We start from the raw sequence: 27,814 nt of genomic DNA, 5'->3' as shown, positions 1-27,814 counted from the left end.
GCTTTGCAGTCAAGCCCACAACCTTCCCTGTTCTCAGTCCTCACTGTTGCCCCAGTCTCAGTGCCTTTGCCGGAATTCTGTCCCACGGAGGGAGGCGACACTGAGAGTGCTCCAAAGTGCCCCCCTGCATGGATCACTTTCACGGGGAAAAGTTATGAGACGGTTTTAATCCATAACTTCAGTTATTTCATCTGAAAATTGTATATGATCATGATTTCAGTATAAAATTATTAGCTTTAGCATGCTTTGTCAGTACAAAAAAGTAAGAAAATTGAATTTCACGTTGCAAATGAAAATACTCAGACCATATCTTCTGAATGGGACTTTCTAGCTTGCTATCCTGCTTCCCAGGTTCCAGAACTGTATCTCTGACTTTGCAGCTCTGGAGGTTTAATGGAACAACAACTTTTCAGACTGAACAAGCAATGATGTATGTAAATGCTGTAAGTTGGGGGATTTCTTCTAAACTATCTTTTTCAATTGTCTCCTCTGATATGGCCTAGCCACTAGAAGAGTGCCAGCGGGAGGGAAGTAATAGCTCCGGAAGGCTGAACTCCCAGCAAAAACTGGTTTTGAACTTCAGATAGAGCTAGAAAGATCCCGTGAAGTCTGTGGACACTAGTACTTCGTCACAGGAAACACAGAGGAGAAGAAAACAAAACCGGCAGAGAAGTGAAACCAGCAAAAAAGTACTTTTCATTTCTCCTAGATTTTAATAGAGGGAGGGGGCAGAGACGAAAGCAGGTAACAGACTCTGGATGCTTTGTACCCCATTTCTACTGCACATAATTCTGGGACTTAAATCCTTAAATATTTAAAATTGATATTTCAAATATTGATGTTTTAGCCTAGAGCTAAGAAGAAGAGATGGGGTAAGTCCTTTTCTTCTGTCACACTGAGGGAGTCTGAGATCTCAGCAGTCGGCCAGGCTGTCCTGTTGCAGCAAGCTAGAGGCATGCTCATGGAACTGGATGGGAAAATTCCTCCAGCTGGTAGCAAAAATTAGCACACACTAACGTCCTTGCTGCTTTAGTTTTACCATAACTCAAAGCTACAAGAAGCAGAGCTACGTTCCTCAGCAGAGCTAACTCAGAGGAGAGGCAGACAAGGCAGGAAACTTGTCTCCTGTCTCAAAGCTGGAGGAGATGCTCATTGGAGTTTTTGTCTCCTGCAGCTCTCTGGCTTAATATTTGGCCACATGGAAGGCAAATCTATGCTACTGAAAATAAGCTGTGCTCCTGTCACAGGTTAGATCTCAGTAAGGCCTTTGCTGCTTCTCACCCCACCCCACCAGCAAGGAGGCTGGGGGTGCACAAGAGGTTGGGAGGGGACACAGCCAGGACAGCTGACCCCAACTGACCCATATTCCAGACCATATGACATCATGCTCAGCATATAAAGCTGCGGAAGAAGGAGGAAGGTGGGATGTTCAGAGTGATGGTATTTTGTCCTCCCAAGTCACCATTAGCGTAATGGAGCCCTGCTTTCCTGGAGATGGCTGAACACCTGCCTGCCGACAATAAGTGGTGAATGAATTCCTTGTTTTGCTTTGCTTGCATGTGCAGCTTTTGATGTGCCTATTAAACTGTCTTTAACTCAACCCACAAGTTTTCTCACTTACCCTTCTGATTCTCTCCCCATCCCACCTGGGGGGAGTGAGCAAGCAGCTGGGTGGTTCTCAGTTGGCAGCTGGGGTTAAACCACAACTGCTATTTGGTGCACCACCACTGCAGTGTTTAAAGTATGTAGTTGGGATGTGTTTTGAGTAATGCTCAAATCCTTTTGCTGAAATCCTGAGCATCTACTAATAAATATGACTTCAATATCATGGGCGTTCACTTTGTTCTGATCAAGTATAACCAATAGTTTGCAATGCAGAGATTGTTTTTAATCTATTTGTATCTCTTCTGTAGGCAGAAAAACATTTGCCAAGCTGTGACAAGAGTAGCCTTTTAGAAGGCAAGCTTTAATGATGTGAAGCACATAATTTATGAAGCACAGAATTTCTGAGATAGGGAAGGTGATTGCCGTAACAAAGCCTTGACTCTAACTTCATCACAACATCTCCCTGAGCCTGGCTTTTTCTGGATTTTCTTGGACTGCTTACAGACAAGTCACTCCTTCTCGACTGGTCTTCCAGAAGCAGCATGGCATGGATCCTGTCAAGTCACTAACCAAAGTGGTTTGTAATGCTGTCAGTATCTATAGCTGTACAAAAGAAAATATGGAAATGATTGTAAAGTACACTACCCTAAAAATTCCTAATCAATATTTGGAAAGGTTATTCTGCAGAGCCACATGTGCTCAGCAAAGTAGTCAGAAATGGTATAGCAAAGTATGTGGCAGAACATTGTTGTACATATCTTAAAAAGGGTTACTCTGAGAAAGATATTGCTATTCTGTGCTACAGAGATGAAGAAGTAAGAGCATACTGTGGAATACTAGCATTAGAAATTAAGAAGTCAAATGTATTATTAAGAAAAACAGAGGGAAGGCTAGAGGAGCATCTATTCTTGACAGTGTCCATTGAGAAAGCAGCATTGTGTTTGGTATTATTCCTCAACCCTTTCTGTTTCAGAAGGAAATTTTAAGAAATATATTGGTCTGTGTAGCATCCAGAGCTAATTTAAATCTACACTTGTTATTTGAGAACTGAGAACAGGTAACCACATAGGATCCCAACAAGGCCCCAGTAGGTCAATGGTTATGTATGTTTGAAATTTTTTTACTCTGTATCTGAAGTAGAAGGATTTCCTTTCTAATGGCTGGTCCTCTCTAAAAGCCCAGACATTCTTGAGAAGCCTCTACAGTCTGTTTTAAATCAAATGTAAAGTTTCAATAATGGAGAGAAAAGAGATACTTTGAATGTCAGTAGAATTACATCATTCCCTGAAGGCTCCTTTCAAGGACTTGCAAAACCTGATGCTCAGCCTTTGACTGCATGCAGGTGCATTGCCAAGTGAAAGCCACTACGCCAAGACAGGAAACTGGAAGACTTTCTGGCTTTTACCAGCTCACTCCCATACTCATAGCACAGCTCACAAAAGTTACCAAACAGCATAGGCATCCGGTGTTAGAAGCCATTGTTTTTAAAACACAGCCTCTATTCAGATATCTAGGAAAGTAAAAATGGGGCCTTCTGTCCATGTTTTAGCTAAGAAATACAAACAAATGGCTTTTACAGAAATAGTTTCCCCAGTCAATTTCAGCAACAGTCAGTATGGGTTACAAGAACCCAGTTGCTCCAAAGAGGAGCTTTAGTGGAGGAAGGAAAACTTTGTATAACTGCCCTTAGATACCAATAGCATTTTTTTTCTTGGTTTCAGACATGCTGGTTAGATAAAACTCTCTGTATAGAGTTAGGTGCTAAATACTTTTGAAAGACAGATCCAAAATTCCTAAAACTGGGTATCCAAAACTGAAGGCTGGTTGAAAACAAACCATATTGTCTTCCATCACAGAATGACCTGTGATTCATTTGGTTTGGAAGAACAGTCCAATATCCTCCTAGTGTGATTATAAAGCACCAGTGATTTAACTGAATGTGGTTACAAGACAACATTGTACACAGCTGGAATCGGCCTCCAGACAAATTTGCCATTAGGCTGTCAAACCTATTAGCTTAAAATTTCTTGCTTTTCTGACTTCAGGAATCTAGAGGCACTTTCCATCTTTTTTCCTTAATCAACATACAAGGAAAGACTATCTCCGGTTCCTTTCATAACCCCCAAACCTCAACACTTAATCATGCCACACCTATCATGTGAATGCAAACATTTATATAATAAAGTTTAATGTGATGACCAACTGGTGTGTTTGCTTCTCATTCCACTTCTTCCATAAATGAGATTTTCAACATTCCCTGTTGAGCCAAACACTGTGTCCCAGTGTGAACCTCAGCTTAACCCATTAGTGCCACCTCCTTGTACAGCCTTTTATGGCGACTTCACATGTTTTGAGCAGGGTTGGATATTTCACAAGTGGTAAAAATTCAGCCTGTGGCACAATTATTCTAGCTTCCTGGGTGTGATGCAAGGCTGCAAGTTGGAGTTGCCTTAGATTCTCCATTTGCTTTATAAAAGCAGAACAGGAATTCCACATGGAACAAAGTAGTGAATTTATTAAGAGTTCATCCACCACCCTCACACTGTGGCACACCACTTAAGGCTGTTTAAAAGTTACCATAAATGAACAAAAAAGCATACAGCTAAAACCCAACCTATTTTCTGACTACAGAATAGAAGGCATTTAACCCTCCCTGCTTCACCATTGCTAGGAATTCCAGAAGTACCAGGAGCTGTAGATGGATGCAGGACAGATTTCAGCTCAGTTGAGTTTCCTTCCAACAGCACTCTGCCACATTTCCAACATAACCACCTCTTTTACAGCTAGGCCTTGAAGCCTTCATCGTTATCAGCTGAACAGGGGCAAAGAAAGGATTTATACCATTTGGGAATTACTCAAATGGACACTTTCCAAATTTCCCAGGCAAATGTCCCCCTTTTCCTCATACAGCTTCTGATCCTCCGAAGTTGTCCACAAACTATTCCATGCCTTGACAATAGTGCTAGATTTTCCTCCCAGCTCTCAGTTTTCCACATTTCTCGGTAGCATTTTTCCCCACATTCAGCCCTTTTTGGTGCTTTTCATCTCCTCATGCCTGAGATAGAGGTTTGATCAGACCGTAATCCATGCACCTTGTGAGGCAATCACGTGCTACGTTAATGATGTGCTGCTTTTTGGGGTCATCTTCTTGCTTGCCGATGTATGTCAGGATCTCTAGGAGCTCTGACTCCACCAGCTTCTTCGCTAGCTCTTTGTCAGCACTGATTAAGTTGAAAGCAATGACCAGCCCTCGATGCTGTACTTTCATGTTATCATGCAAGCAGAGCCTCTGCAGGATTTCAAGCCACTGGGTGGTCTTCAAGGGAGAGAGATCATTAGTATTGATTGAAAGAATACCTCAGCCAAGAATGCAAGTTTGGCAAGGCATGTCTCAGCAGAAGGAAGCACAGGGACTCCCCTCTTCAATACTCATGTCAGGTACGGTTGATTCTTTAACTAAGGAAACCTGACTCCAAACTTTTGAACCTGTTTTTTGTTATGCTAAAGTCAGAAGCTTTCATGACACTAGCACCATATGAAACACATTTCAGGTTTAGGCTGTTGCATGATCTCTGTGCAAAGAATCTGATCAGAGTATTAACACAGCTGAGATGACCAGCAGCAGACCACCCACTCCCTCCACTGATCTTCCCGAGCCCCTCCTTTGGCTTGATTAATCATTTTTATTCTAACAAGCCCCAGTGTCCAACATCAGCATGTGTGCAACACAACAGGGTTCATGAGTTCTCAACCTCAGCTCTTCACAGATACTCAGCTGTGCAGGGTCTGAGTTCTCAGGACCTACAGATCTGTGCAGGAAATGGAGATGGTTTGGGATCTGTAAAGCTCAATAGGTGGACTATCAAGCTTTTCTCACTTCTGAGTGAAACCAGGTTTGGATTTCAGGTTATGTATCAAAAGCTTTGAGGGCCTATAGAATAATATTCTGCATTCCTAACCTTGCTTGACAGTTAGCATCCAGGACTTAGCTTGAGGAATGGCTATATAGAAGTGTTCCAGCTCTGAGATGAAGTCTAGTATAAGGCAGGCTGGTTTACTTTGTGCAGGGATGGACTAGAAGCATGCACACATAGGTCTCAACTTCACCAAGTTCCTCACTATCAAACTGGTAGACTACCTCTTCCTTTTGAGAGGCATTTTCATGACTGAGCCAGGCCCCTTCAAGGGTATGTCTACACTGCCAATAATCAGACTTACGGTCTTACCACTTCAGTCATCTTAGAGCAGAGTTTCTTTTGTGCTGCTGTAAGCATGGCCAGGGCTCCGGCTGCTGCAACCTGGACTTTCTCATCATCCTCACCACACAGTAGCACCACCAACTTCAACCGGTCATTTCCATCAGCCACAAAACGCTCTTGCACCTAAAAAAATTCCTCATGATATCCAGAGATAACACGAGTAGGAATGCCTCATCACAGGGGCTCGCGAACTGGTACACACAGTCAAGTTTAAGATGCCCAGTGAGTTACCTCCTTGTTGACCACCAGGTTGCACATGCACTCTGTGGCTGCCTGCCGAAGTTGGTCATGATTCTCAAACATATAGTTTTCAATATCTGGCAGGGCCCTCTCTTTGACTATCTTCATCCTGTGTTGAAGAGCAGTCAAATAAAATACATCATGGGACAAGCAATAACCAACTTAAAAAATATTAACTGCAGACAGGGAAAAGCCTTGAAACAAATCAGTGCCCTGGAGCTCATGACATGTGGTTCATTCCCTATGCAGATTAGGTTCATGTCTTTCCTCTTTCTGAGGAAAGTGTGCCACTTTCGTTTTCCCAGCTATTTTATTAATCTTTTAGGTCTGAGACCTTTGCAGCTCTGCCAAAGGTAGCTCAACCTGACCAGTCTTCATAGTCCTACAAGAAAAGCATTGAACTGAAATTCACATTCACTCCTGGGGAAGAAAGAAGGTCAAAAAGCAGTTAAACTCACCTAAGTTTATCACTTCTTCCTGAAAAGTTAGTGAGACCTAACAGAGCCTCGTAATTCTGGAGGCCATCCCTCTCAGTGTTCAGCAGGCTGACAAGGGGCCTCACCACCTCGTACACCTAAGAAGAAAAGGCATGTCACTGCTTTTCCAGCTCTCAGATCTTGGCAATTTTCATTTGCTAGAGGAATTAAAAGGGGTTTTTTTGGTGGTTTTTTTTTTTTTTAAGCTTACCCTCTCTCCCGGGAATGCCATGTCTGGATTGGAGATTGCAGCAATTTTCGCCAGAGCGTGAGAAGCCTTTATCTTGCCAACTTCTGTGCCTTCCACAGCCAGAGGTATCAGGGCCTAGTGACACACAGGAAACCATTCAATGCTTGTGAGAAGATTTACAGGTTTGCCTTAATATACCAAAATAACTTTAAAATATCCTAAAGATGTGTCTGTTGAAGAAGTGGGTCTGGACTGTAGCCCACAGCGATGTCTTGCTTTTGTTCTCAAATAGGCACGACACCAGAGCTTGTAGCTCACACACAGCTGTTTAAAGAAGATTGCTTCTTTGGAGGCTTGCAGAGATAGGACTGGAGTGTCAGTCTGGGCCCCAGGGGCCACCAAGACAGCTCATGCTTTTCTGTCACCTTCCCTCACTGTAGACATATCATAGGCTCCCAGCGGACATTAACTGCACATCAGGTTGGGCTGCAAACATAAAAGTAATCACCTTTCCACCACCTTGAGCGACAATAGTCCCACGGTCCTTGGGGTCTTCACACAAGGCAAGAAACACCCTGCAGAAGCACAGCATCACTTAGTGAAACAGCCACACGGGAAGGCAATAACAACCCACATCCCTCATGGAAGGGGGCTACAGTTTTGCAGGGGTGCCAGATCCACCAGGTAAATTCCAGATGTTTAACCCAGTGCCCACAGCACTCTAGGAAGGAGCAACAAATGGCATAGAAAAGTTTCCAGGCCTCTAAGATGAACTCTGTTCCAGCCAAAACCAGTACAGAGGACTAGAAATTCAAAATGCATCCTAGGAAGGCAGCCCTGTAAGCCAGCTTCAAGGTCAGAACATGGATTTTTGTGACATTGCTTAAGAAAAACTTTGGATTTAAATCTTTTCTCCATCTCCCTTTCATCCCTCCCCCATAGGCAGAATGCACCATCCCACGAAGCAAGGAGCCAGCCCAGGTGCCCATCTCAGTGGCACGTGGCTGGCCAGCACTCCTGGCTCCCACGACAGCAATGAAGGTACCTGGCGATGAGCTCCTTGCTCTGGTCTGTCAGTATGGCACTGTCTGCCTTCACCATGCAGGCCAAGGCAGAGACGACGCCAGCTTTCAGCAACCGCTTCACCCGCTTCACCACAAAATCCTTCTTATCCTGAGGGGAGACATTGGAAAGGGATTAGCCCCTTAGTAGTTGCCATCCCGCTGACTACAGCCAAACCTGGTTGGAGAGCAAAGCAATTTCAGCCTCAGAGACAGGAGACCTGAGGTCTGTGCCAATGGATACACCAAAGAAAGCTTTGAGATCCAAGCATCTCCTCCCAGCTCCCCGGCTGTAGACAACCTACCTTTGGATGCTCCTCAGGCACATGCTGCTTGGAGAATTTTGCCAGCTGCACCAGCTCTGGGACCAGCTCCTTGGTATCATAGCTGTTGGTACAGTTCACCAGTGCAGAAGCCACAGAATACAGGATAGTCTTGTCGCTTGTCTGCATGCAAAAATAAAAGTTTATGTGAGGGTGAGGAGGACACAGCAAGGAAACAGGTCCCTTAGGACTGCCATTGTGGTGGTTTACACTAGCTGAAGCGTTCTTAGCCTTATCCCCAGCTTTATAGCCCAGTGCAGGGAAAACCAAAAGTTTTTATGGTCAACAGGCTGTTTGACATCATCAGATGCTGTCAACACCTTGATGCCTTTGGTTTTCATGCAGTTGCTGACAGTAAAGGTAGAAGCAACCTTCCTCAGCCTTGGAAGAAGAGCAGGATGATAACAGCCTTGAGGTATCTCCGTGGCACAGGCAAAACTGAAGTTTTGATAAAGTAGAGGTGAGGGGTTGGGGTCACAGCTCCTCCTGCCTGGGGAGACAGCATTGGGCTGGAGAGCTGAGAGAACTTGATGCTGCCAGAGGAATGAGGGAACAAGGTAAGGAGATAGACCTTGGCTAATTCAAACATAGCTTGCAGGGCTAGCTCATCTTCAACAAAGTCATCTTTCACATCTGCATCAAGGGTTAGATACGCCAGCCCTTCCACAGCCCACTTCCTGGTCCGGGCATCAATGCTAGTGTTGCACAACCATCTGGAAAAGAAAAACATCTGCATTTCTATCTCAGGAGCCAGGACTGATTTCTCTGGGAGAAGAGGAAGGAAAAAACAGCTGTTAAGATGGTTTCAGGCCCAAAAATGTACTTGGGTTTTGCTACAGCAACTAAAGACTGTGGGTGCTTCTTCCCTCGAGACGCGACCTTCCTCCCATGGCCCAACTTAAGGGATCTAAATGCTGCAGGGACAGACCAGGACAGCTGCTCAGCACTGCTTTGCCTTCACCATCACATGAAACACATGATGCCCTGCTATCCAGTGCCAGCAGCAATAATCACCCATTCTGTCACTTCTTAAATCCATCCCACCCCCTTGGCTAGTTCACCTGGTAAATTCACCTTCAGAAGGTACTTGTGCATATTCTAGATAGCACTTGATTAAGCTGTACCATGCTGGCACCATGCCTGGTGTCTCACAGGGGAAGTGAGGGAGGGAGAAGGCTTATCTCATTCTTGAGGCAGGAGGAATATATGGTTGCTTGAGGCACAGAAGAACTCCAGGTTCCAGTGCAATGCCTCTGGGGGCACTGTCAGCTGTTAGGCAGCAACAGTAAATGAAGGCAATATGCAGGCAGGATCTCTGGGGAAAGGGGCATATTGTATTTTGCAAAGTATGGAACAACAGAAGAAAAAAGTAAAGTCACTCACTTTCGGCACTGTTTGGCTAACTTCTCAGTGGAGCCCTCAGCAAACTGCCGCAGTCCATAATCTGTACCTCCTGCTGAGCCCAGCTTGCAGAGACCCTGAGGAGAATGAAGAAGGTACACCAGTGAGAAAGGTTGATTAATCCTCTAGCATTGCTGCCCCAAAACAGCCTAATCCCATATCTAAAGTTTAAAGTCAGGTCTAACAAAGAGGAAGCATTCTAATACCCAGTAGATCATTCAACTTGTAGCAGAGCAAAGTAAGGTTTTTTGCTCTTATTGGATGTCTTTAATAGAAGACTAACCAGTTTTGCCTTCAAAGTTACCAACAGTCCATGTATTCTCCTGATCTGCCATCTCCCCCTTTCTTGTAGGGGGAAGCACCATAAACCATTCCCCAGTTGAGGTGACTGAACCCAACATGTTCCCAGGACCTCCCCCTTGCCCCAAGTCCAGGGTTAAGCTGGTGAGTGTGGCAGGCGATAGAGGCAGGGCCTGCCATCCTTACCACCAGGGCTCGGATTTTGATCTTCTCATTCTTGGTCTTCTTGTAGATCTCCTTCAGGAGCGTCACCCCATTGGAAATGATGAAGGTGGCCCGGCTCAGCTTAGTGGAGGCATGGATGAGGGCTTCTACAGCCACCAGCTGGTCAATCTCCCTCTCGGACCCACACAGGGCAACCATCATCTCCATGACTCCCTTCATGCCAAGCAGCTTGTTGCCCAAGTCAAAGGGCCCTTGCAGAACTCCAGACACCATCTGGATGGCATGGAGTGTCTTATCCATGTCCTGTGGGTCAATTTTGCTCCTGCATGGGACAGAGGGAGTCAGCATGTGGAACAGTAGTTGCTTACAGTTCTCATTCCCTTGGGCAGCGAACGTCCTCCCTCAGATTGAGAGCCAAGCTCCACTGCTGAAATATGTATATGTGTGTGTATATATATATATATATGTATGTATTTGGGACACAGCTGAGCCCAAATTCATATAAAGGCTGTGATCCAGGATCTGAGGATCCCAGCTGAAGGATCCAGCAGGATCTCAAGCAAATCATTGTCTCCCAGGACCTCAATTTGGCATCTAAGTGGATTGCAAGTGCCTCATCTCATCCTTAAACCCTCCTGCTCCCATGCCTCTGGGCCAGCTCAGCCCCAGTAAGCCAGCCCTGACTCACTTGATGTACTCCTCACAGATCACCCGGTAGTTGTCACGCTCTGGGTCACAGCGCAGGTCATCATAAAGTTTATTTAGGAGGACGGAGGCAGTCAGCTGGGTGTTCTCTGTCAGCGGCAGACTGTCAGGCATCTCAGGAATCTGGCCCACCACTTTCAGTATCTTTTTTAAGCCTGGAAACAATGGAGGGATATGGCCGTTAGAGGGGAGAGGGACTGTACAAAAAACTCAAGATACTATTTGTTGGTTTCTTGCAGTGAAATAGCTGGCTTGGATGGTTTTCCATCATTTTGCAGCCTAATCACATAAGCCTTAAACAAAGACGACACTGGGATATTTACTGGGGAAGAGCTTCTACTTGTGAGATTACAGCTTTGCAGCATCAGACTTTTATCCAGCTCTCGGGTAAGATAAGCAAAACTGTGCGTTTGGTCCCTGGCTGGATCAGTTATTTTTATCAGGAGGCATTAAACCTACTGACCTCCAAGGCTGGAGGCTTTGACTGAGGAAAAGTCATTGACTTTCAAGTGATTGTGGATGTCTTAACCCTCCTTTTGCTAAAGTGTTACTAAAAAACTTCCACCAAAATGGTAACATACACATGCATTGGAATTAGTATAAAAACACATGCCACACAAATTCCTCACCCCCTTCCAGTCTTAGATATGACCAGTTTAAGGATCCAGCAAGTGCAGTGGGTGCTCATCTCTTCCTAAGCTAGACCATTTATCCAACCCAAATCCTCCTAACATTAGCAAATACATTGGAATAAACTAACCAGAGAAGTTAAGTCAGTCCTTTCAAAACTGAAAAATTCTTGTTCTCATACACAGTTTTTTTCTCTTAATCTCAATACTGTTTCCTGCCAAGTCTTACTTTGCTCTAGGCTTGCATGAACAACAACAACAAAAAAAGCCAGAGAGGATTTATTTTATAGAGAGGATCATTTCTACAGGTATTCAGGCAAGAATACGCAGCTCCACATCTCCCAAACCAGAACAGGATGGAGAGGAAGGACTCACCATTGTCGATGACAAAGATGGTCCTGCTGTTGTCATGGTCCTTCAGGTCTTTCCTCGGTATATTCTTGTTGAGGAGGTTGAGAGCTCGGTCTCGTCCCTGCCCAGATACTTCCTTACTGACCAGCATATCCAGCAAACGCATTGTGATCATCCTCAAATCTTTTTTAGTATCTACTCAGAAGCAAGACAGTAGCAGCCAGTTACAAGAAATTCTCTTCAAAAGCTGATAAACCCAGTGAAAACCATTGAAAGCCATTGTGCAGCTGGAACATAGGTAAGTTAACACGATGAGAATAAGAGCTGTGTGCAGTTTGTCATCCTGGACAGCTGAAGGGTAAAGACCCCGCTTCACCAGAGAACAAGGAATAAGGTGGACATCCCAGGAGCAGAGCCCTCCCTGCTCACCCCGCTTCTCCTCCAGCAAGACTGAAGGACCACCAGGTCATGCACCATTACCTAGCACTACGGCCTCCTCCTTCCCGTGATGCTCCTCTTTCCCTTGGCCCAACAAGCAGTCAGTGATGGTCTGCAGGAGGTTGCAGACAGCCAGGGAGATTTCTTCATTGTCTACAGACATCCACATGCAAATGTTGTCGATGCCCAGGTAATGGAGAATGGCGGTAGCCTGGCCTCAGAAAGGAGAGAGCAAGGCAGCTGTTAGCAAAGGGTACAAGCCTTCCCTTCCTGCATGATTTAGAAAGGTCAGCCTCAGCTTACACACTCCTGGTATTTTCCTGGGTGAATCCCAAGCCAGTACAAGACACAGTTTGCTTTTCACTCTTATTTTCATTTATAAGACAACTCCTAAAATCTAGATTTGCCAGTAATGCAACAATCTATTTCCAACAAGGACGTTGAGAAGAGTGTGGCTGGGTTTGGAAGAGGCCTTCATGCAAGGCTGTTAACAAAGAGCCTGTTTAGTGCACAAACCCCATCCTGGCTGTGAGCAAACCCAGTGTCATCACACAACCTGTCCCCATGCATGGTGGCACTTCAGTAATTCAAGGGAGGCATGTTCAGAAACACACTGACCTAGTGGGCTTTGCAGAACAGCCTTTTTGCATATGACAACAGTTAATGTTTCAGAAAAAGAAAATAGGTCTCCATTGCACTGGATTTTTATCCAGTAGATTTTATTTTTGTTATGTCTTAGTTCCCCTCACTCCTTTGCACCATTACACTGACAGGCATATTCATTTTGCACATATCCATGTCCTGCTTCCAACCATGTAACACAGACAGGGCTTCTTATGAGCTGTTTTACACTATAACAACTGTCTTGGTATAGAGTCAGATATTAGCTGGCTCAGAGACCCCAGCAACTTGCCTTGGGACCCTTCCCAGGAACCTTAACTTTCTTGTAGATCCTTCCTGCTTTCCTTCATCTAAGCCTTGGACAAAACTTCCCCAAAGTTAGTTGTTATTAGTTGCTTTTCTGAGACCTCTGAAGGACGTGGATTTGACCCAGCCATGCTCACCACTTCTGTGGTAACAACTCAGTGTAAATTTTACTTCACCAGCACACATGAAGGCACCGTAAGGAACACATACAGCTTTGACCCCGTAGATGAGGAGCACAGTAACAGGGACAGTTTCAATAGTCTGTGTTAACCCCACTCGCATAATTATTTGTATTCCCCCCCCACCCTCAAATTTAAAATTTGATTTGTAGGATTTCATTTTTTCCTGCAAGAACCAGGAGGAAGAGAAGAAATCCCCACGGTACACAAACATCGTGAACTATTGCAATTTTCCATTCCCCCAGGTGCAAGGCAATAGCAGTAGAAGTCTCAAGGACCCCATTACTTACACGAGCCTTATGTCCTGTGCACATGCCCGAAAGCGTCCTGACAGCTGCCAGGATCAGGTCAGCATTTTTGGTTTCTATCAGCTGCAGCAGCAAGCTGACCCCGTTGTTCTGGAAAATCCTCTCGGCACCCGCTTCCTCCCGCCCCAGGACGATGAGGTTGTTTGCAGCCTGGGTGGGAGACAGAAGAACCAGGGGTCAGCGGCACAGCCTGCTAACACAGCAGCCTCCAAAACACTTCTGTGAGGCTCTGGGATTGTCCCAGTGGGAGCTGTGGGGTGGCCATCTCCTGACGGATGGAGTAGACCAGTTCAGACCCCACCAGACAGTTTCTCCAGGTCCATCCGGGGATCAGCTTTGCTCTGCCCAAGAAAAGTGGGTCACTGCTTGGAGGGAAACATGGGGAAGGTGGCAGAGATGGGCCTGAGCAGAATTCCAGTCTGATCCCACCTTTGGAATTTTGGGAGGTCGGTCCACCTTCCCACTGCACAAGGGTGATGCCTCTTCGGGGCATTTCCCCTCTCAGTTGTCCCTCTGAGTGCAGTTCATCTCCCAGCTCCTTACCTTCTGCTCTGTCTGGGGAAGGTGGGGAAGGGAATGCAGCCTTCCGCTCCTCGGTGCTGCCTCTGACGTTAAACAACAGCAATTTGTCCTGTCAAGTCCAGGACAGTTCTCACCTTTTCTCGCTTTTCTTTCTCACTGTTCTCATCCAGCAGGATTTCAAACATCTTCTGTACCCTCGAGTCCGTGGAGAACTGAATGCGTAGCTATGCCAACAGAGATTGCATGGCGCATCAAAGGGAAAGGAAAATTGCTCCTCAATTTTCTATCACTTCAGGGACACCACAGACCCTCAAACCACAGACAGTTTAAGCTGAATAACAAAATAGGCATCACTTCTCAGCGATCAGCGTCAATTACCCACCTCAAACTGGTGGGCATGGGCAGAGCCAGCCCTAACCATCATTTCTGATACTTCATGGTACCTAGTGATGCAAGGACTTTTCCACAGCACCCCCATAAAGGTAAGTCAACGTGGCAGCTGCCAGACCCAGTCCAAAGCTGGTCCAGTTCCTTCCCAGGACCTTACCAAGACATTCAGGACCAGGCCAGCCTTAGGAGTGAGCTGCCACGCTTCTTAATTTAACCATTCAATATGATCCTCAGATTTACATGCATCAAGTATGAACTTCCAGTTAATGGAGCCTATTTATCCCTCTCCATTTTTATGAGTTTCCAATATGACCAACAATCCATCAGCGTAACCCAGAGCAAGGACTTCCCACACCCCATCTGTGAACCCAGGACTGCTCCCCCAGCATTTACCTTGTCCTGGATGTTGGCCCCCAGTCGCCTCAGGGTCTCCTGGAAGTTTTTGTTGCGGGGTTCAATGGTGGCACATTTCTGAGCATCTTTGAATGCTTGGTCCAATTTCCCCAATTTTTCTAGAGCTTGGCTGCGCCGGTACAAGGCTTTGATATCTGAAGCATTGATGTCAATAGCTGGGAAAGTGATCCAAAACATCAGGCATCAGAGTTTGCTTCGTGGAAATGCTCTGTGTAAACTGTGATTTGCTTTACAGTGACTACAGCTCCTTAAGACATACTTAGTAACATTGTGAACGAATGGGTACCTGATTGGCACCAATTGCACAGATGCACCAAATAGGTGCATCTTCTTTCGTACCTTCTCCATTAATTCCCTTGTGGCCTCAGCACTTGGGTGTTAGTGGACACCAAAGAATAGGACCACAGTGACCCAAAACCAGATGTGAGTGCAGGCTGGAGCGAGCATACCCAGCAATGCAGCTGTCCTTTCTCAAAACACCCCCCTCCTTACCTCTAGATGCATCTGAAGCTGCCTTGGCATATTCCTCCTGTTAAACCAGAAAGGAGAGATTTGTTAGCAGTGGAATAACAGGGCATGTCCCCATTGCTGATGCACACTGTGACCTCTCTGTTCCCACTTACTAACAGGACACCCCAGTGAAGCAAGCAGCAGCCTACACAAGGGAAGATGGGGGTTTAGGTGCCTTTTCATCACTGATGGGGGGGAAGAGGAAAAGGTCTGTGATGCAGGCAAGACAACATATGCTCTTGCTGATGCAGCAGCAGATCATGGACAGTGAAAGAAGACAGGATACTCACAACAGCCTGTCTGCAGCTTGTTCTGGGCTGGTGTCACTTCTGGGTTAGTGACAATTCAGGAAGACGCAAGCAATCTGCTAAAATCCCACGGCAGGTTGCTACAAGCTGACTGCAGGGAGCTGAGACAATGATGGTGCAGATGCTAATAACTTTTTGTTTTGCTAAAGATCTGTGTCTGCTTCTTTTGTGCCGGAGCAGACAGCAAGAGCAGTACCTCTGCACCCCAACCCATGGCTTACAGAGCTCTCCCGTAAGTGTGGAGCAGGCTGGCTGCCAAAAGCTTTTACTTCAAAATGATTAAGTGGGACCATCTCTGAGTTGAACCGGTGTGCTCAGCCCCATCAGGATTGAAGCAGGGAGGCAGCTTTACAGCTCCAGGACAAGCCCAGAACAAAATTTCAGACCAGTTTGCAAACGCCCTATTCAATAAACAGACAAACCACACAGTCCGCAGCTGGCGAGCACCCTTAGCTGCCTCCCTGCTCTCCTCCCCTTGAGCACTACCCAGGCAAGCTGGGAGCTTTTCTCACCTTTTTGAGGAAACACGCTGCCCTGTTCCTGTACAGCACTGCCTGCAGCGCCTTGTCCTTGTTGAGCTTTATGGCTTGAGTGTAGCTTTGAACAGCTTTCTCGTAGTCATTGGCCTGAAAATATTTATTGCCCTCCTCTTTCAGCTGGATGGGATCCTCCATCTGGAGAGCTTTAAGGAAAAACATCAATTTGTGTCCCATTTTCAACTGCCTGTGTCACCAGGGTCACCTGCCTACTCCATCAAGCTGAGTTTCACCACGAGACCAGCATATAATTAACACACACATTAATAAAAGCAGCTTACCAGACTGAAGAGTTTTGAAAGCAAAGACCTAAATTGCTCCTCAAGGCTGTGGCTTCTCAGAAGTTTTTCCCAGGGCCGTAGATCCTTAGGAGTCAGTTAATAAAAGAAAGAAAAACAAAAAAAGTAAGAATTAAAGAAGTCCGCCAGCACCACGGAGGGTCCGTGCGGCTCAGGAAAGAGCTCGCCTCCCACTCCGAGTTTGGGCAGGACCTGGCAGCTCCTGCTGCCTGTCAGCGTCACCTGTCACCGCAGCCTGTCCTCCTCCTCGTCCCCCCCTGTGCTATATAGTGCCTGGGGAAGGCTTTGAGCCAGGGCCCCCGGCAGCCAGTCCAGCTCAGGGGGGGGACACCTGCATACAAGCGGGCAGCACCTCTTTGCAGCAAGAGGGGATCCTCTCCCACCCACTGGGGCAAATCCCAGCTTCCCTCTACCTGCAGAGCTGCACTGGGTGTGGGGAGCAGGAATGAGGGGGTTTCATGCCAAAAAAAGCCCGCGGCTGGGATGGCTGACCCCCATTGCAGTGCTCAGACCCTTTTCCCTTTCTATTTAGGGAAGCATGAGACAGCTGAGCCTCAGGGACAAGCGGCCCCACGCCAGCAGCTGCAGCAGTGCCCAGCACCTTCCAGAACACCCTGGGACTGAACGTCGACTCGCACCCAGTCCTGCCTCCTCCTCGCAGGGCCTTTGGGAGCCCACCCCGCTGGAATCCCACCCATGTCCAGCACTGCCAACCTGCCCTTGTTTGGCAGCCCACCGGCACAGACTAACATAGATGTCTGTACTGGAGTATATTGGCCCACTGCTGTGATGAGTGTCTTGGGTCTCAATTTGAATGACACCAGTAGACAGAGCAACACTGAGCTCTGAAAGAGCTGAGCCTTTCAAACCCCCCTGTTTCCCAGGAAATTAAATCAGGAACTCTCCTTTGCAGCTTACCTCCCCCAAAACACAGGCCTTGCCTCCCTGAGTGTACCTACAAGCATCCCAGCAATAAAGTAAATGGGGAAATTAGAAATAGGGATCAGGAAATGACCAAGGGGAGCACGGGCTGACTGGTATTGACTCAGTTGCTCTCATCAGGCTTATGCTGCAGAGCTGAGCTATAGCAGACAACGCATTTCCACACTGAGACACTGCGAAGAAAAAAAACCAAACCAGTTATATTTAATACTGGTGGTCTGTGTGGTGGCTTGTTGATCTTATGCAGCAAGAATCAGCACAAGACTGCCCTGTTCAGGTCCCCTATTTTATTCACGCTGCACCAACAGCACTGCCTGATCCCTGGTATCCGGGCAGGAGATGATTGCAAAGCAATTTGGAAGTTCCTCACAGCACATCACCTGCACAGCAGTTGCAGGCGGCTCCATCAAGGGCAGCTCAAACACCTTCACCTGTTTGGGGGTAGGTCCAAGGCACAAGGACCACATCTGTGGAGGGTGTAAGAGGCCATCTCTGCCTTGGATAAGCTCAGTACAGTGGCTTTTCTAGGACTCACCTGGACTAACACACCAGAAACCCCTTCCCACGTTGCTTTAGGTACAGGGGAAGGGTCAGCTTTCTTCATTTCAGTACTCACAGTGTATATAGCACAGCCTTTCTCAAGTTATCCAGAATAAAGGCTTCATTTTCACAAGCAACAGCACTGCAGGTACTTCAAGTAAACTAAACAACAAAATAAAATTATGTTTCGTACTGCTAACATTCAAGGCAGAGCTAAGAGCGGCCTCAGCTCCCCTTGGTCTGCGTTTTTGGGACAGGGTATCGGTGATGACACCGCACCGGCAGGAAAGAAGAGCAGCTGCCCGGGACGGGGGTGCCGGCCCCGGGGGTTACCTTCTCCCTCTGCCTTCCTGCAGCTGGAGCAGATGTGTTAATGCATTTTGTGATAGCCCCTGAAGTGGCTGGCAGGGCAGGCAGCAGCTAGTGCGGGGGGCCCTCTTCAGGCCTCAGCTGGGAAAGAAAAAAAGGAAAAAACCCAACTTTTCCTGGGGAAATTCAAGCCCCCGGCAGCCAGGGAGGGGAAGAATCCCTGGGCTTCCCCTACAGCAAGCCCCTTTCGGGGCAGAGCTCTCCCCTTGCACCTTCATTTTCCACCCTGCAAGCCCAACTGCAGACATTGACTTGCCAAACCCAGTCCTGGGATCCCACCTTACTTCGTGGCTCCAAGCCACCTTCTAATCCAGGACCTTGTAAAGAGCCGGCAAGGTCCATGGTGAAATTATCCTCCAGAAAAATCCCAGGATGAGCTCTGGCACCTCTAGAGCAACAGCAGGGCTGCAGAGGTAGCTGTGCTCAGCACACAGGGCTTGAGCTTTTTTCCAACCCAGCATTAGAGACCAGGGTAAAGCTGCATGTAATCCCTTTTAGAGCTGCCCCCAAGCCCCTAATGCAAGTTTAGGGCAGTTAAAATGTTTACATAGAGCTCAGGTTCACCTCTGAATTAACTTCAGAAATTGTAATTAAAGTTTTTTTCCTATTCCCATCAGCTGCTCTCCCAGCAAGCCCTCAAATCCCATTATCTCTGCAGGGTTCCATAGGTCTATCCAGCTACACCAGGAGTGAAAAACCTAGCTCTGAACACAAGCTATACTTTTAAAAGTGAAACAGGCTCTACTTAGAAACACAGAACTCTGTAAAAAAAGACTAGAGTAGCCTTACTTCAATCTCCTACTTCTTCACTTTTTCTCTCAATTTTTAAACTAGCTTGCTTGATTCTCCCCAGCCCCCCCCAGCAGCATCACCTACTCCCCAAAACCAGTTAGCCCAGACTCTGGTTCTGTTATTTATAGAGCCTGGGAGCCATGGCATTGCTGGCACCTGTGCTACGGTCATTTAAAGACAGCTGGTGGTTGGGGGAGTTGCTATAGATAAGGGGGGAGCTTTTATTTCTGTTTCTTTTGCTGCAGCTCCTGAGCAGGCTCTGGTGCTTCCCCCAGTGTCCCTGCTGGTATTGGGCTGTGCCGTGAGCTGAAAACTCCTGTTTGTCTTTGTGTACTTCCAGAAGCACCCTTGGGTGTCAGCAGCTGGCGAGGTTTTTCGTTACTGGGACCAGCGAGGAGGGGAGACGCTCGCTCCGGAGGGGTGTTTGCAAGCAGAAACCGGCAGCGCTTCCCACCGGACGGGACCAGAAGTCAGACCCGTTTGCTCGCAGGGTCTTTGCTGGGCCCGGTGGGGAACCAGGGGCCAAAACCCCCGGGCAACCCCTCACAGGGGGGGAGAGCGGTGGTGGTTGGTGGGGCTGGAGGTTGCCCAGGAGTTTAGATGTGGGTCTGGAGGCCGGTTGTGCAGCCACTAGATGGGAGTGCAAATATGAGTCCTGCCTGGTTCTTCCGCTGCCTGCAGGAAGCAGGAAGGGGAGCGGGCAGGGGGCTGGGGTCAGGGCCCCTGGGCAGCCTGGCTTTGGGCACTGAGGGGAGCGGGAGGTGCGTTTGGGGGTGTAAAGGGAAGGCAGGGCGGTGAGGATGGGGTGGGAAACTCGTTGGAGGGTTTTCTGTGTTCATACGGGGGCGTCTGCCCCGAAGGGCTCTGCTGAAGATAGCTGGGATGGGCATTCGCTCGCTTGCTGTGAGCAGGAGCCGGCTGCAGGATTTGGGGCTGTTTGGCCCCAAAGGGAGACTAAACCCTCACTGTAACCACCCATCCCAGACACAGCCTGGGTAGCGTCTCCCCAGCGCGTGTAGCTCCCGGGATAGGCACCGTCCGTGTCAGGATGGTGCCAAATCCACTCTCCCATCTCCTCCGCAGGTCTCCTCTCCTCCTGGCCCTGTGGTGCTGCGTCCTGGGGGGGCTGAGGACATGGTGGTCCTGCGGGCCGGGCTCTGCCCTGGTCTCACCGAAGAGATGATCCAGCTTCTCAGGGCGAACGGCATCAGGACAGGTAACGGAGCAACGGCAGGGTCTCCGTTTGGGGAATGTCATCCCCTGCACATTTGGGGTGGCACCGTGCTCTCCTGCACAGGACCCATCTGCCAGGCTGGGTGGTCTGAGCTGTGGGGCAGCCCCTGGAAAATATCTCCCATCTCTGTGGCTTTGGCTTGCAGCCCAGAAGCTGCAGTGGGGAGTTTTCTTAGAGCCCTGTAGAGAAAAGGAGGGTGGGCGCAGGTTGTCTGCCATGAGCACGCTGGGTATTGACTGCAGGAGCCTGGGGGGCTGCAGCTCCAGTCCCTGTGCCAGGGAAGGGCACCCTGTACCCTGGAAAGGTGGTATTGGTGCAATATCCCTCCTGTGTCCTTGCTGGGTGTCTTCTGAGTCCCTCTGGGTGGATGTGATGAGTCAGGACTTCTCCATAGGAGCAGGAGAGTGTTAGGACATGGTAGGGGTCTCTGCAGAGGCCCTTTGAGGGGCAATCAATTGATGGCTTCTAGAAGGCATTTCAGGAGAGTTTGTGAATTTTTCCCTCTGAAAAATGCCCAAGTTCCTGGCACAGTGCACCCTGGGCACCTCCTGCTCTTAGAGGGGGAAGGAAAGACTTCAAGTGGATTCTTTACTTGCTCTGAGAAGCTGGATTAGAGCTGAGAAAAACACCATTTTATTCTTGTTAAATGGAGTCTGTGAGATCCTGTGGGTGCTGGAGCCATGGATTTTGTAATCCTTGTTTTCTCTATAAGAACTGCTTTTTACCACTTTTTTTTTCAACCCGTAACATACACACCTGTCTGAAAAAATGAATCTTGGAGTGGTTCCTGGGAGCAGAGTTGGGGCCACTAGTTGTTCTAATTTCTGTGGCTTTAGCCCTTCCTGGCATGCCCAGGGCTGGCACTTCGGGTCAGTCACTAGCCCCGTGAGACTGTGGTACGCTGGCAGAAGGGGACTCTCTAGGCTGGCCCTAGCTATCAAATGGCACTGGGCAGCTCTTGAGCAAAACAGGGAGAATTTTTACCAGTTTCTCTCCCTGATCTGTTTTGCAAGAAACAATTTGTTTTGCAATGGGTAGCAGGGCCATCTCGGAGGAAAAACTCCAATACTTCAATTTGTGGGGCATCCTGCTCGTCCACTTGGAGTGTTGGCGGAGGGCACACACATTTTGCCTGTTGGTGCCCACAGACAGGTTTTGTTTAAGCTGGTCGTGTTTGCGGTCTGTCCAGGTTTGGCTTCCAAATTCTTGTTCCTCATGTTATTTGCAGTGGTGGACTTTGTGTCATCAGACCTGGAGGACATTGCCCAGAAGTGTTCCCTGTCTTACAAGGTAAAGGGTGACTCTGAAGTCCTGGTATGTTAACTGGGGAGCTCAGAGCTCTTCAGCTCACGGCTTGGATGGGCTTGTCTGGGGGGGGAACTTCTGCAGCAGATGTTTTTGGCCCTGGACTTCCTCAGTCCCGTTTCCAGACATCTCTCTGCCCACCAGGCGCTGGTTGCAGTGAGACGTGTGCTCCTGGCCCAGTTCTCTGCCTTCCCCACCAATGGAGCAGACCTCTATGAGGAGCTCAAGAGCTCCACGGCCATCCTGCCCACTGGGAGCCCAAGGTGGGTACATTACCCGGCGAGCCAGGAGGTCTGCCTGGGGCTGGGCTTGCTGCAAAAGGCCATGGTTGCCCAGCGCAGGCTTTGAATTTCAATGTGGTGGTGCCCTGAGCAGGCTCAGTGGTGTCCAAACCATCCCCAGCAGCTGTTTTAAAAACTTCCAGCCACAGCCTGGCTCTGCCTTTTGTGAACGAGAGATGAGTATTCTTCATGTCCTGTGGCTGCAAAGCCAGCCGGTCTGTGTTCCTTGAGGGAATGACATTGCCGTTGTCCTTGCACACCTTTTGCGAAGTGGTTGTGTGTCTCGCTTCCAGACTAGACGGCATGCTGCCTTCAGCCTTTCTCTTGAGGGCTCCAGAGAAGAGGGTTATGAATCTGGGGGGACTGCTGAGTGATGATGGTCCAAACTGTCTAGATCAGACGTGGAAATGAGTTACTCTATTGCATATCCTTATTTCTTCTTTTCCCCTGTTGCCTCGCTGGGTTGTTACAGTGACTATGCAGAGAAACCCTGGGTATTCAAACCTTGCTCCCAGGACCACAGCTCTTCTCTAGCTCAGGACTATCCTCTTGTAGCCCCCACGCTGCAGATCTGCTCTTGCCCACCATGTGGAGAGGCAAGATGGGAGGGAAGGAGCAGAGCCTGAAGCACTTGTCTGCATTTGGGAAGGGGACTCTAGGGACCAATATCTGGGGCCTGCTGCTTCCTGATATACCCCTGCCGTTCTGGCTGAAGGGGTGTTGATAATCCCACCTTGTGTTCAACCCCTAGCCTGGACCAGCTGCTGGACTCCGGGCTGTACACAGGGGAAGTGACAGAGCTCATGGGAGTGCCAGGCAGTGGGAAAACGCAGGTGAGTGTCACAGAGGAGAGGGGAGAGGACAGGTAGGGTGAAGATGATGCCTTCAGGCATGTGAAGCAGGGAGACCTGGGAGGTCTGGCTGATGCTCAGTCCATGCCTCTCCAGGTGTGCCTGGGCATTGCAGCCAGCGTGTCTCTTGGCCTCAAGCAGCATGTCCTGTTTCTTGACTCCACGGGGGGGTTCACAGCCTCCCGACTCTACCAGATACTTCGAGCCCGGTCAGAGGATGGAGAAGAACAGGCAAGTTCCCCTGGTGCTGGTCTCTCCACTCGCACTGAAACTGCCTTGGCTCTTGCCAGCAGACAACCCTCAGAGGTGGTTTGTCTGTCCAACTCTGCCTTTGTCCTCATGGGCTTTTTTGGGTCCAAACTCTTCCTGCCATGGCTGGGTGGGTACCGTGCTCAGGGACAGACACTGCACTTTGTTGGTTTTTTTTTTCCTGGGGAGAAGGGGAGGGCTTGCTGTAGTCACACTTTTGTTCCCTGAGCTCAATCCGCATTGCTTCTTCCATCAATGGGGACAATGGTGTTCACAGGGTGGAGGCAAATGTGGAAGACATAAGGGTCCCTGGCTCCATGGCATGGTATAAATGCAAAGAGCTGGTAGCAGCTGGAGCTGGAGGGAATGAGGCTGTTGGTGATACCACTTTGTGCCGCAGCTAGAGGCTCTGCAGCGGATCCAGGTGGTCCGTGTGTTCAACATCTATGAAATGCTGAGCGCCTTGCAGGAGCTGCGGGATCACCTCTCCCAGCAGGTAGGAGCAAGGGTCTGGGCCCTTCTCCCTTCCCCAGTGCTGCAAGGAGGGCAGGAAGGCTTGTGTGCCTGATGAGTGATGCCAGATCACCCTGCCGTGGGGACGTTTGAGCCTCTGTGCAGCTCAGGACCTCCAAAACTGCAGGATTTGTTACTCCACATTGCACACAGTGCCTCCTTCTTCCAGGTTGTGAGCTCCATGGGACCTCTCAAGATCGTAGTGATTGACTCGGTCTCAGCTGTGATTTACCCGCTGCTGGGCGGCAAGCACTCAGAGGGTGAGTTGCTTCGTTAGGATGTGCAATGAGGTTGCAGACCTCTCTGCTCGTCCTGAAGAGCATCTTCCTTCCATGTGTGCCGTGCCTGGAGCTGGGGCAGGATGGATGTGGGTGCAGCTGCTCCCAGCTTTTCCTTTGGGACTGGATAAAAGGAGAATCTGTTTGCAGTGTTATCAGCAAACATTCAAGCTGGCTGTGGCTGTGCAAACTCATGCTGGTGGTCTGAAACCCAGCCAGGGAACAGAGGAGGCACTGAACTGTTTGCCCACAGACTAAAACCTCTGCTTACAGTGTCACAGATACATCATGGTTGCTGGCACAGTTTGCAAAGCTCCCCTGAGGCTCTTTCTGCCGGAAAGGACCATAAATCAGGAGTGAGGGGCTTTCTGCTGGCTGAGATGCCAAGGAGGCCCCTCAAACACCTTCCAGAGGGTTTTGCACACCTGGGTGGCAGGCAGTGCTATCACAGGAGGTCCCCTTGAAGCCATGGGCTGTAGGAAATGAACCTGTGAGCTGGAGTCCTGTACCTGTTGAATCAAATTGGCCAGCTTTGTCTGGATCTCCTGGTGCTTTTGTAGGGTTTTTTGGCCTCAGGACTTCTAAGATGGGAAAGGAGGGGGTGGGACAACTTGGGAATTGCTCTGTCCATGCAACATCCATTTGGCCAAGGTGCCCTGGAGCGTGCAGTTGTAATGGGTCTTTGGGGTGCTGGTAATGGAAATGGGTTGAAGGTGTCCATGAACACCAGCACTGGCACTAAATCTAGTGCTCATGCAAATCTAGATGTCACCTGCTTCCAAAATGCACTTTGGGGGTTGATCCCCAAACACCCAAAGCTTTGTCCTCCACCAGGTTTGGCCATCATGATGCAGCTGGCCAGGGAGCTGAAGACACTAGCCAAGGAGTTCAGCCTTGCCGTTGTGGTGAGTGTTGCTGCACCTTGTCCTTTGCGTGCTGGCATGTGCCATGGCGAGGAGCCCTGGAGAGGCTTTGGAGCCCTTGGGAGGGGGGGACCCAGCTCCCAGCTAAGCAGGAGCAAGAGGCCTGTATCCCACGGTGCTCTGCTCCCTGATGTAGCTCTGCTTCTCTGCAGCCTGCAGATATCTTGTTCCAGCGAGTGTGGAGCAAGAACAGGGCTGATTTGGTGCCTGCTTTTATTGGTGTCCTCAGCCAACAAGGCATTCACTTGATTGAGCAAGGTAGAGTTAAGTACAGACAGATTAAAAGGTTGTTTGTATTTATTTTTGATATAACACCATTCATTTAAGGGGCTGGCCAGCTTACTAAGTAACCTCTTGCTTACTTACCTTGGAGGAACTGCAGGGCATTGCATCATCCAGAAGGAGCTGGGGACTGGAAGGGGGCCCTGCTCTAGTCCTCCCCAGCTCTCAGCCAAGCAATTGCATTTGCTTCAATGTACCCGGACAAGTTGCTGGAACCACAATTAAGGTGTTTGAATTGGGAAGGCCACAACAGAAAATGGTGGTCTGCTGAACCTGGCACTGGAAGGCATTGAGACAGTCCCGCCCTTTGCTCTGATTAGCAATAAAGTGACAAGGATGGGGTGCTAGCAATAAAGTGACAAGGATGGGGTGCCTGGAAGGATGCTTGGAGGCTCTGGGTTAAACTTTGCAGGTGGCTTCAGCAGCAGGAGTCACTGCAGCTTGCAGATAGGAGTGAGCTTCTACCTGAGTACATGTCTGGGACGGTTGCGTGGGATACGTTTAGAGGGGATGGCATGGGTGTGCTAAGAAGGAGGGCCCAGGATGGAGAAGAAAAAACTTCATAGAAGTAGCAGTCTGGCCATTATCTCCCAGTGATCTCTGGTGTTTCATTACACTGAGTGGCACTGCTTTTCCCAGGCACCAATTAGCCTGTTTGTGTTGCAGGTGACTAACCAGGTGACAAGGGAGAGCAGCACTGGTCCACTGAAGCCAGCCCTCGGCCGCTCCTGGAGTTTTGTGCCCAGCACTCGGGTGCTGCTGGAGAGCAAAGAAACCACCTGGGAGAAAGCCACCACGCAGCGTGTTGCTTCCTTGGCAAAGTCATCCCGGCAGGTGAGGCTCCCTGGACCAGTCCTTCTGGTAATGGAGGAGAAGCTATATGACATGGACCTGGCTTTGGAGCAGAGGGAGGCTCCTTCTTGGGGTAGGGCAGGATCAGGCCTCACTGGGTGACCCATGACAATGGAAGAGGAGCAAATACCAGCCTGGTTGTATGCTATGGAAGAGAAGAGCGTCTCTTCCCAACAGCCTGAGCTTGTATTTTATAGGCATGTTAAATGAGTGGCACCACTTCCAATCCAGGTCATTGTGTTCCTTGTGTTTGTCTCGCTCTCCTGATTGCACGTGGGCAGAGCTGGCTCCGACACCTGCAGAGGTGACTTTGGCTTGAATCCTGCCTATGTACAGGGCAGTGCTGCCTGGGCCTCCTGGCTCTGAGCCTGCTCTGTGGCCTCATCCAAATGGGTTTGGATGTGGTGGCATGCTGGACAGCAAAACACATCCTGGATGTGCTAAATAACAGCGTGTCTGGGGATCTCTCGGAGCAAGATGTTCTATCTTTACTAAATTGCATTCTCTATTTGTGTCTCTGTGTTCAGCAGACCCACTTAAAATGAGGGCACCAGCAGAAAGAAATCGTCAAGGGGATGTAATTGGGGATTTTTGGCTCTGGGGCAGGTGATGGAGTGATGTACAAGTTTGCCCTTAGAGTCCCAGCAGTGTGAGGTGAAGCTCCTCTCTGTTTCTCCTTGCAGCCAACAGGGATACAGGTGGAGCTGGATATTGGAAGTGGTGATGTGCAGGAGCTGAGCCCAGCAACACCGACACAGGGGCTCTGATGTGGGTGGAAAAGCAAATGTCAAGGTCCAAGAGAGCTGCAAAAAAGCAGACAAGCACGCTGAAGGTTTTACAGACTGCCTCAGAATCCTGCAGCCCTGGGAAGGACCAACACGAAGAAGCTCTTGTTCTTCTGTGCTGCAGGGAAAATGAGTGTGGGTTTCCGCGGAGATCTCCTTGCCTCAGCAGATGCTGCCTGCAGTGGCTGGGCTGTGTGGGCAGCATGACAACCGGGTTCTCTCCTCTGCTGCAGGCTTGTCTTCAACCAGCAGAGCCAGCCCTGCCCTAAGGTGTTGGCCTGGGACCAGCTGGCAAGTCCCTGCACAAACCCATGACTCCTCATGCTGGGTTTGTTCCCCCATAACTCGCTGCCCGATAGTCCTTGGGCAGTCCACTGTGGTCTTGGTTCTGAAATAAAAAAATGTTGTACACTGCTGTGGTTGTTGAGAGCTGGAATTCAATTAATGGTGACTGCTGTTAACTTAATTAAAATTTTGAGGTTTAGTCCCTAGCAGGACTGGAGTTGGGACATGCTGTTGATGAGCTGGGACATAATTGGATGCTTGATCTGCCACCTCCCCAGAGTAACACCAGACCCTGTAGGGAGCTGCTGGTATTTTGGGGGCACTACTGTGCTGCATAAACAATTGCTGTTAACTGATGGTTATGATCTGGATCAGCTGGTGTGGATGAGTCCTGACTGACACCAGCTGGCCCTGTCTAATGCTCAAGGACCTACTACTCAATTGCATGTGGTGAAGTTTAAAATAATGTCTCCTTGCTCCAGTGCTTTCCAGCTGCTCTTATCTGCTCTGGGCAACCTCCTGGGGGCTCATGCGGTGCCAGGAAGGAGATATGGGAGGCTGGGACGGAGCGTGGCCTCTCCTCTTGATCCCAGATGCCCTAGTCACCCTTGCCCTCTGCTTAGAGAGAAACCTCCTTGGCAGGTGAGCTGAGCTATGGCTTGCACTTCCAAGGCTGCTGATGTAGGTTTTGGGGGCTGGGACTCATCAGGGCATGCTTGTTAAGCTAATAACACAGCAGTACAGCTCCTGGAGCCTTCTAAGGCTGTGCTGGGCAAAGAGGAATCTGAGTTAGCCAG

General features: G+C 48.9%; 3 protein-coding genes across 5 annotated transcripts in view; 1 reads left to right on the top strand and 2 right to left on the bottom strand.

The window, feature by feature from the left end:
* AP2B1 (adaptor related protein complex 2 subunit beta 1) overlaps positions 1-27,814 on the bottom strand; it is a 394,518-nt gene that overhangs the window by 90,387 nt on the left and 276,317 nt on the right. The window lies entirely within an intron of this gene.
* On the bottom strand, positions 4,101-17,058 carry UNC45B (unc-45 myosin chaperone B). The gene is made up of 21 exons (XM_069791365.1): positions 16,950-17,058; positions 16,519-16,602; positions 16,214-16,383; positions 15,376-15,412; positions 14,863-15,038; positions 14,214-14,303; positions 13,540-13,707; positions 12,186-12,354; positions 11,730-11,900; positions 10,709-10,880; positions 10,042-10,342; positions 9,538-9,632; positions 8,726-8,867; positions 8,137-8,277; positions 7,816-7,943; positions 7,279-7,345; positions 6,792-6,905; positions 6,563-6,678; positions 6,096-6,213; positions 5,832-5,987; positions 4,101-4,921 (listed from the first exon to the last, which is right to left on the bottom strand). The coding sequence occupies exons 3-21, from the start codon at positions 16,373-16,375 to the stop codon at positions 4,655-4,657; spliced, it is 2,790 nt and encodes a 929-aa protein (XP_069647466.1). The 5' UTR covers positions 16,376-16,383; positions 16,519-16,602; positions 16,950-17,058; the 3' UTR covers positions 4,101-4,654.
* On the top strand, positions 19,463-27,147 carry RAD51D (RAD51 paralog D). Of its 3 annotated transcripts, XM_069791362.1 has the most exons (11): positions 19,463-19,940; positions 20,263-20,395; positions 21,642-21,703; positions 21,863-21,981; positions 22,751-22,832; positions 22,947-23,081; positions 23,500-23,595; positions 23,782-23,872; positions 24,725-24,795; positions 25,762-25,929; positions 26,631-27,147. In XM_069791362.1, exons 2-11 carry the CDS (start codon positions 20,314-20,316, stop codon positions 26,712-26,714), a joined length of 990 nt encoding a protein of 329 aa, XP_069647463.1. In that variant the 5' UTR covers positions 19,463-19,940; positions 20,263-20,313; the 3' UTR covers positions 26,715-27,147. The 3 variants fall into 3 exon arrangements, with proteins under 3 accessions (XP_069647463.1, XP_009923891.1, XP_069647464.1); XM_009925589.2 differs by lacking the exon at positions 19,463-19,940 and having other exon boundaries at positions 19,947-20,395; XM_069791363.1 differs by lacking the exon at positions 19,463-19,940 and having other exon boundaries at positions 19,947-20,395; positions 22,947-23,085; positions 23,504-23,595.

Source organism: Haliaeetus albicilla, chromosome 9, assembly GCF_947461875.1.
Source record: "Haliaeetus albicilla chromosome 9, bHalAlb1.1, whole genome shotgun sequence".
NCBI classification, from domain to species: Eukaryota; Metazoa; Chordata; class Aves; order Accipitriformes; family Accipitridae; genus Haliaeetus; species Haliaeetus albicilla.
The sequence above is the reverse complement of the archived record's forward strand: the minus strand, read 5'-3'. Positions and strand labels throughout refer to the sequence as shown.

Excerpts from the sequence above, each read along its gene's own strand:
- UNC45B (XM_069791365.1), bottom strand. The coding sequence starts at position 16,375 with ATGGAGGATCCCATCCAGCTGAAAGAGGAGGGCAATAAATATTTTCAG. Across the intron at positions 7,346-7,815 it reads AGCAAGGAGCTCATCGCCAG|GGTGTTTCTTGCCTTGTGTG; the intron begins GTACCTTCATTG and ends GTGCTTCTGCAG. Across the intron at positions 6,214-6,562 it reads GGAAGAAGTGATAAACTTAG|GATGAAGATAGTCAAAGAGA; the intron begins GTGAGTTTAACT and ends TCTTCAACACAG.
- RAD51D (XM_069791362.1), top strand. The coding sequence starts at position 20,314 with ATGGTGGTCCTGCGGGCCGGGCTCTGCCCTGGTCTCACCGAAGAGATG. Across the intron at positions 22,833-22,946 it reads CAGGCAGTGGGAAAACGCAG|GTGTGCCTGGGCATTGCAGC; the intron begins GTGAGTGTCACA and ends ATGCCTCTCCAG. Across the intron at positions 25,930-26,630 it reads TGGCAAAGTCATCCCGGCAG|CCAACAGGGATACAGGTGGA; the intron begins GTGAGGCTCCCT and ends TTCTCCTTGCAG.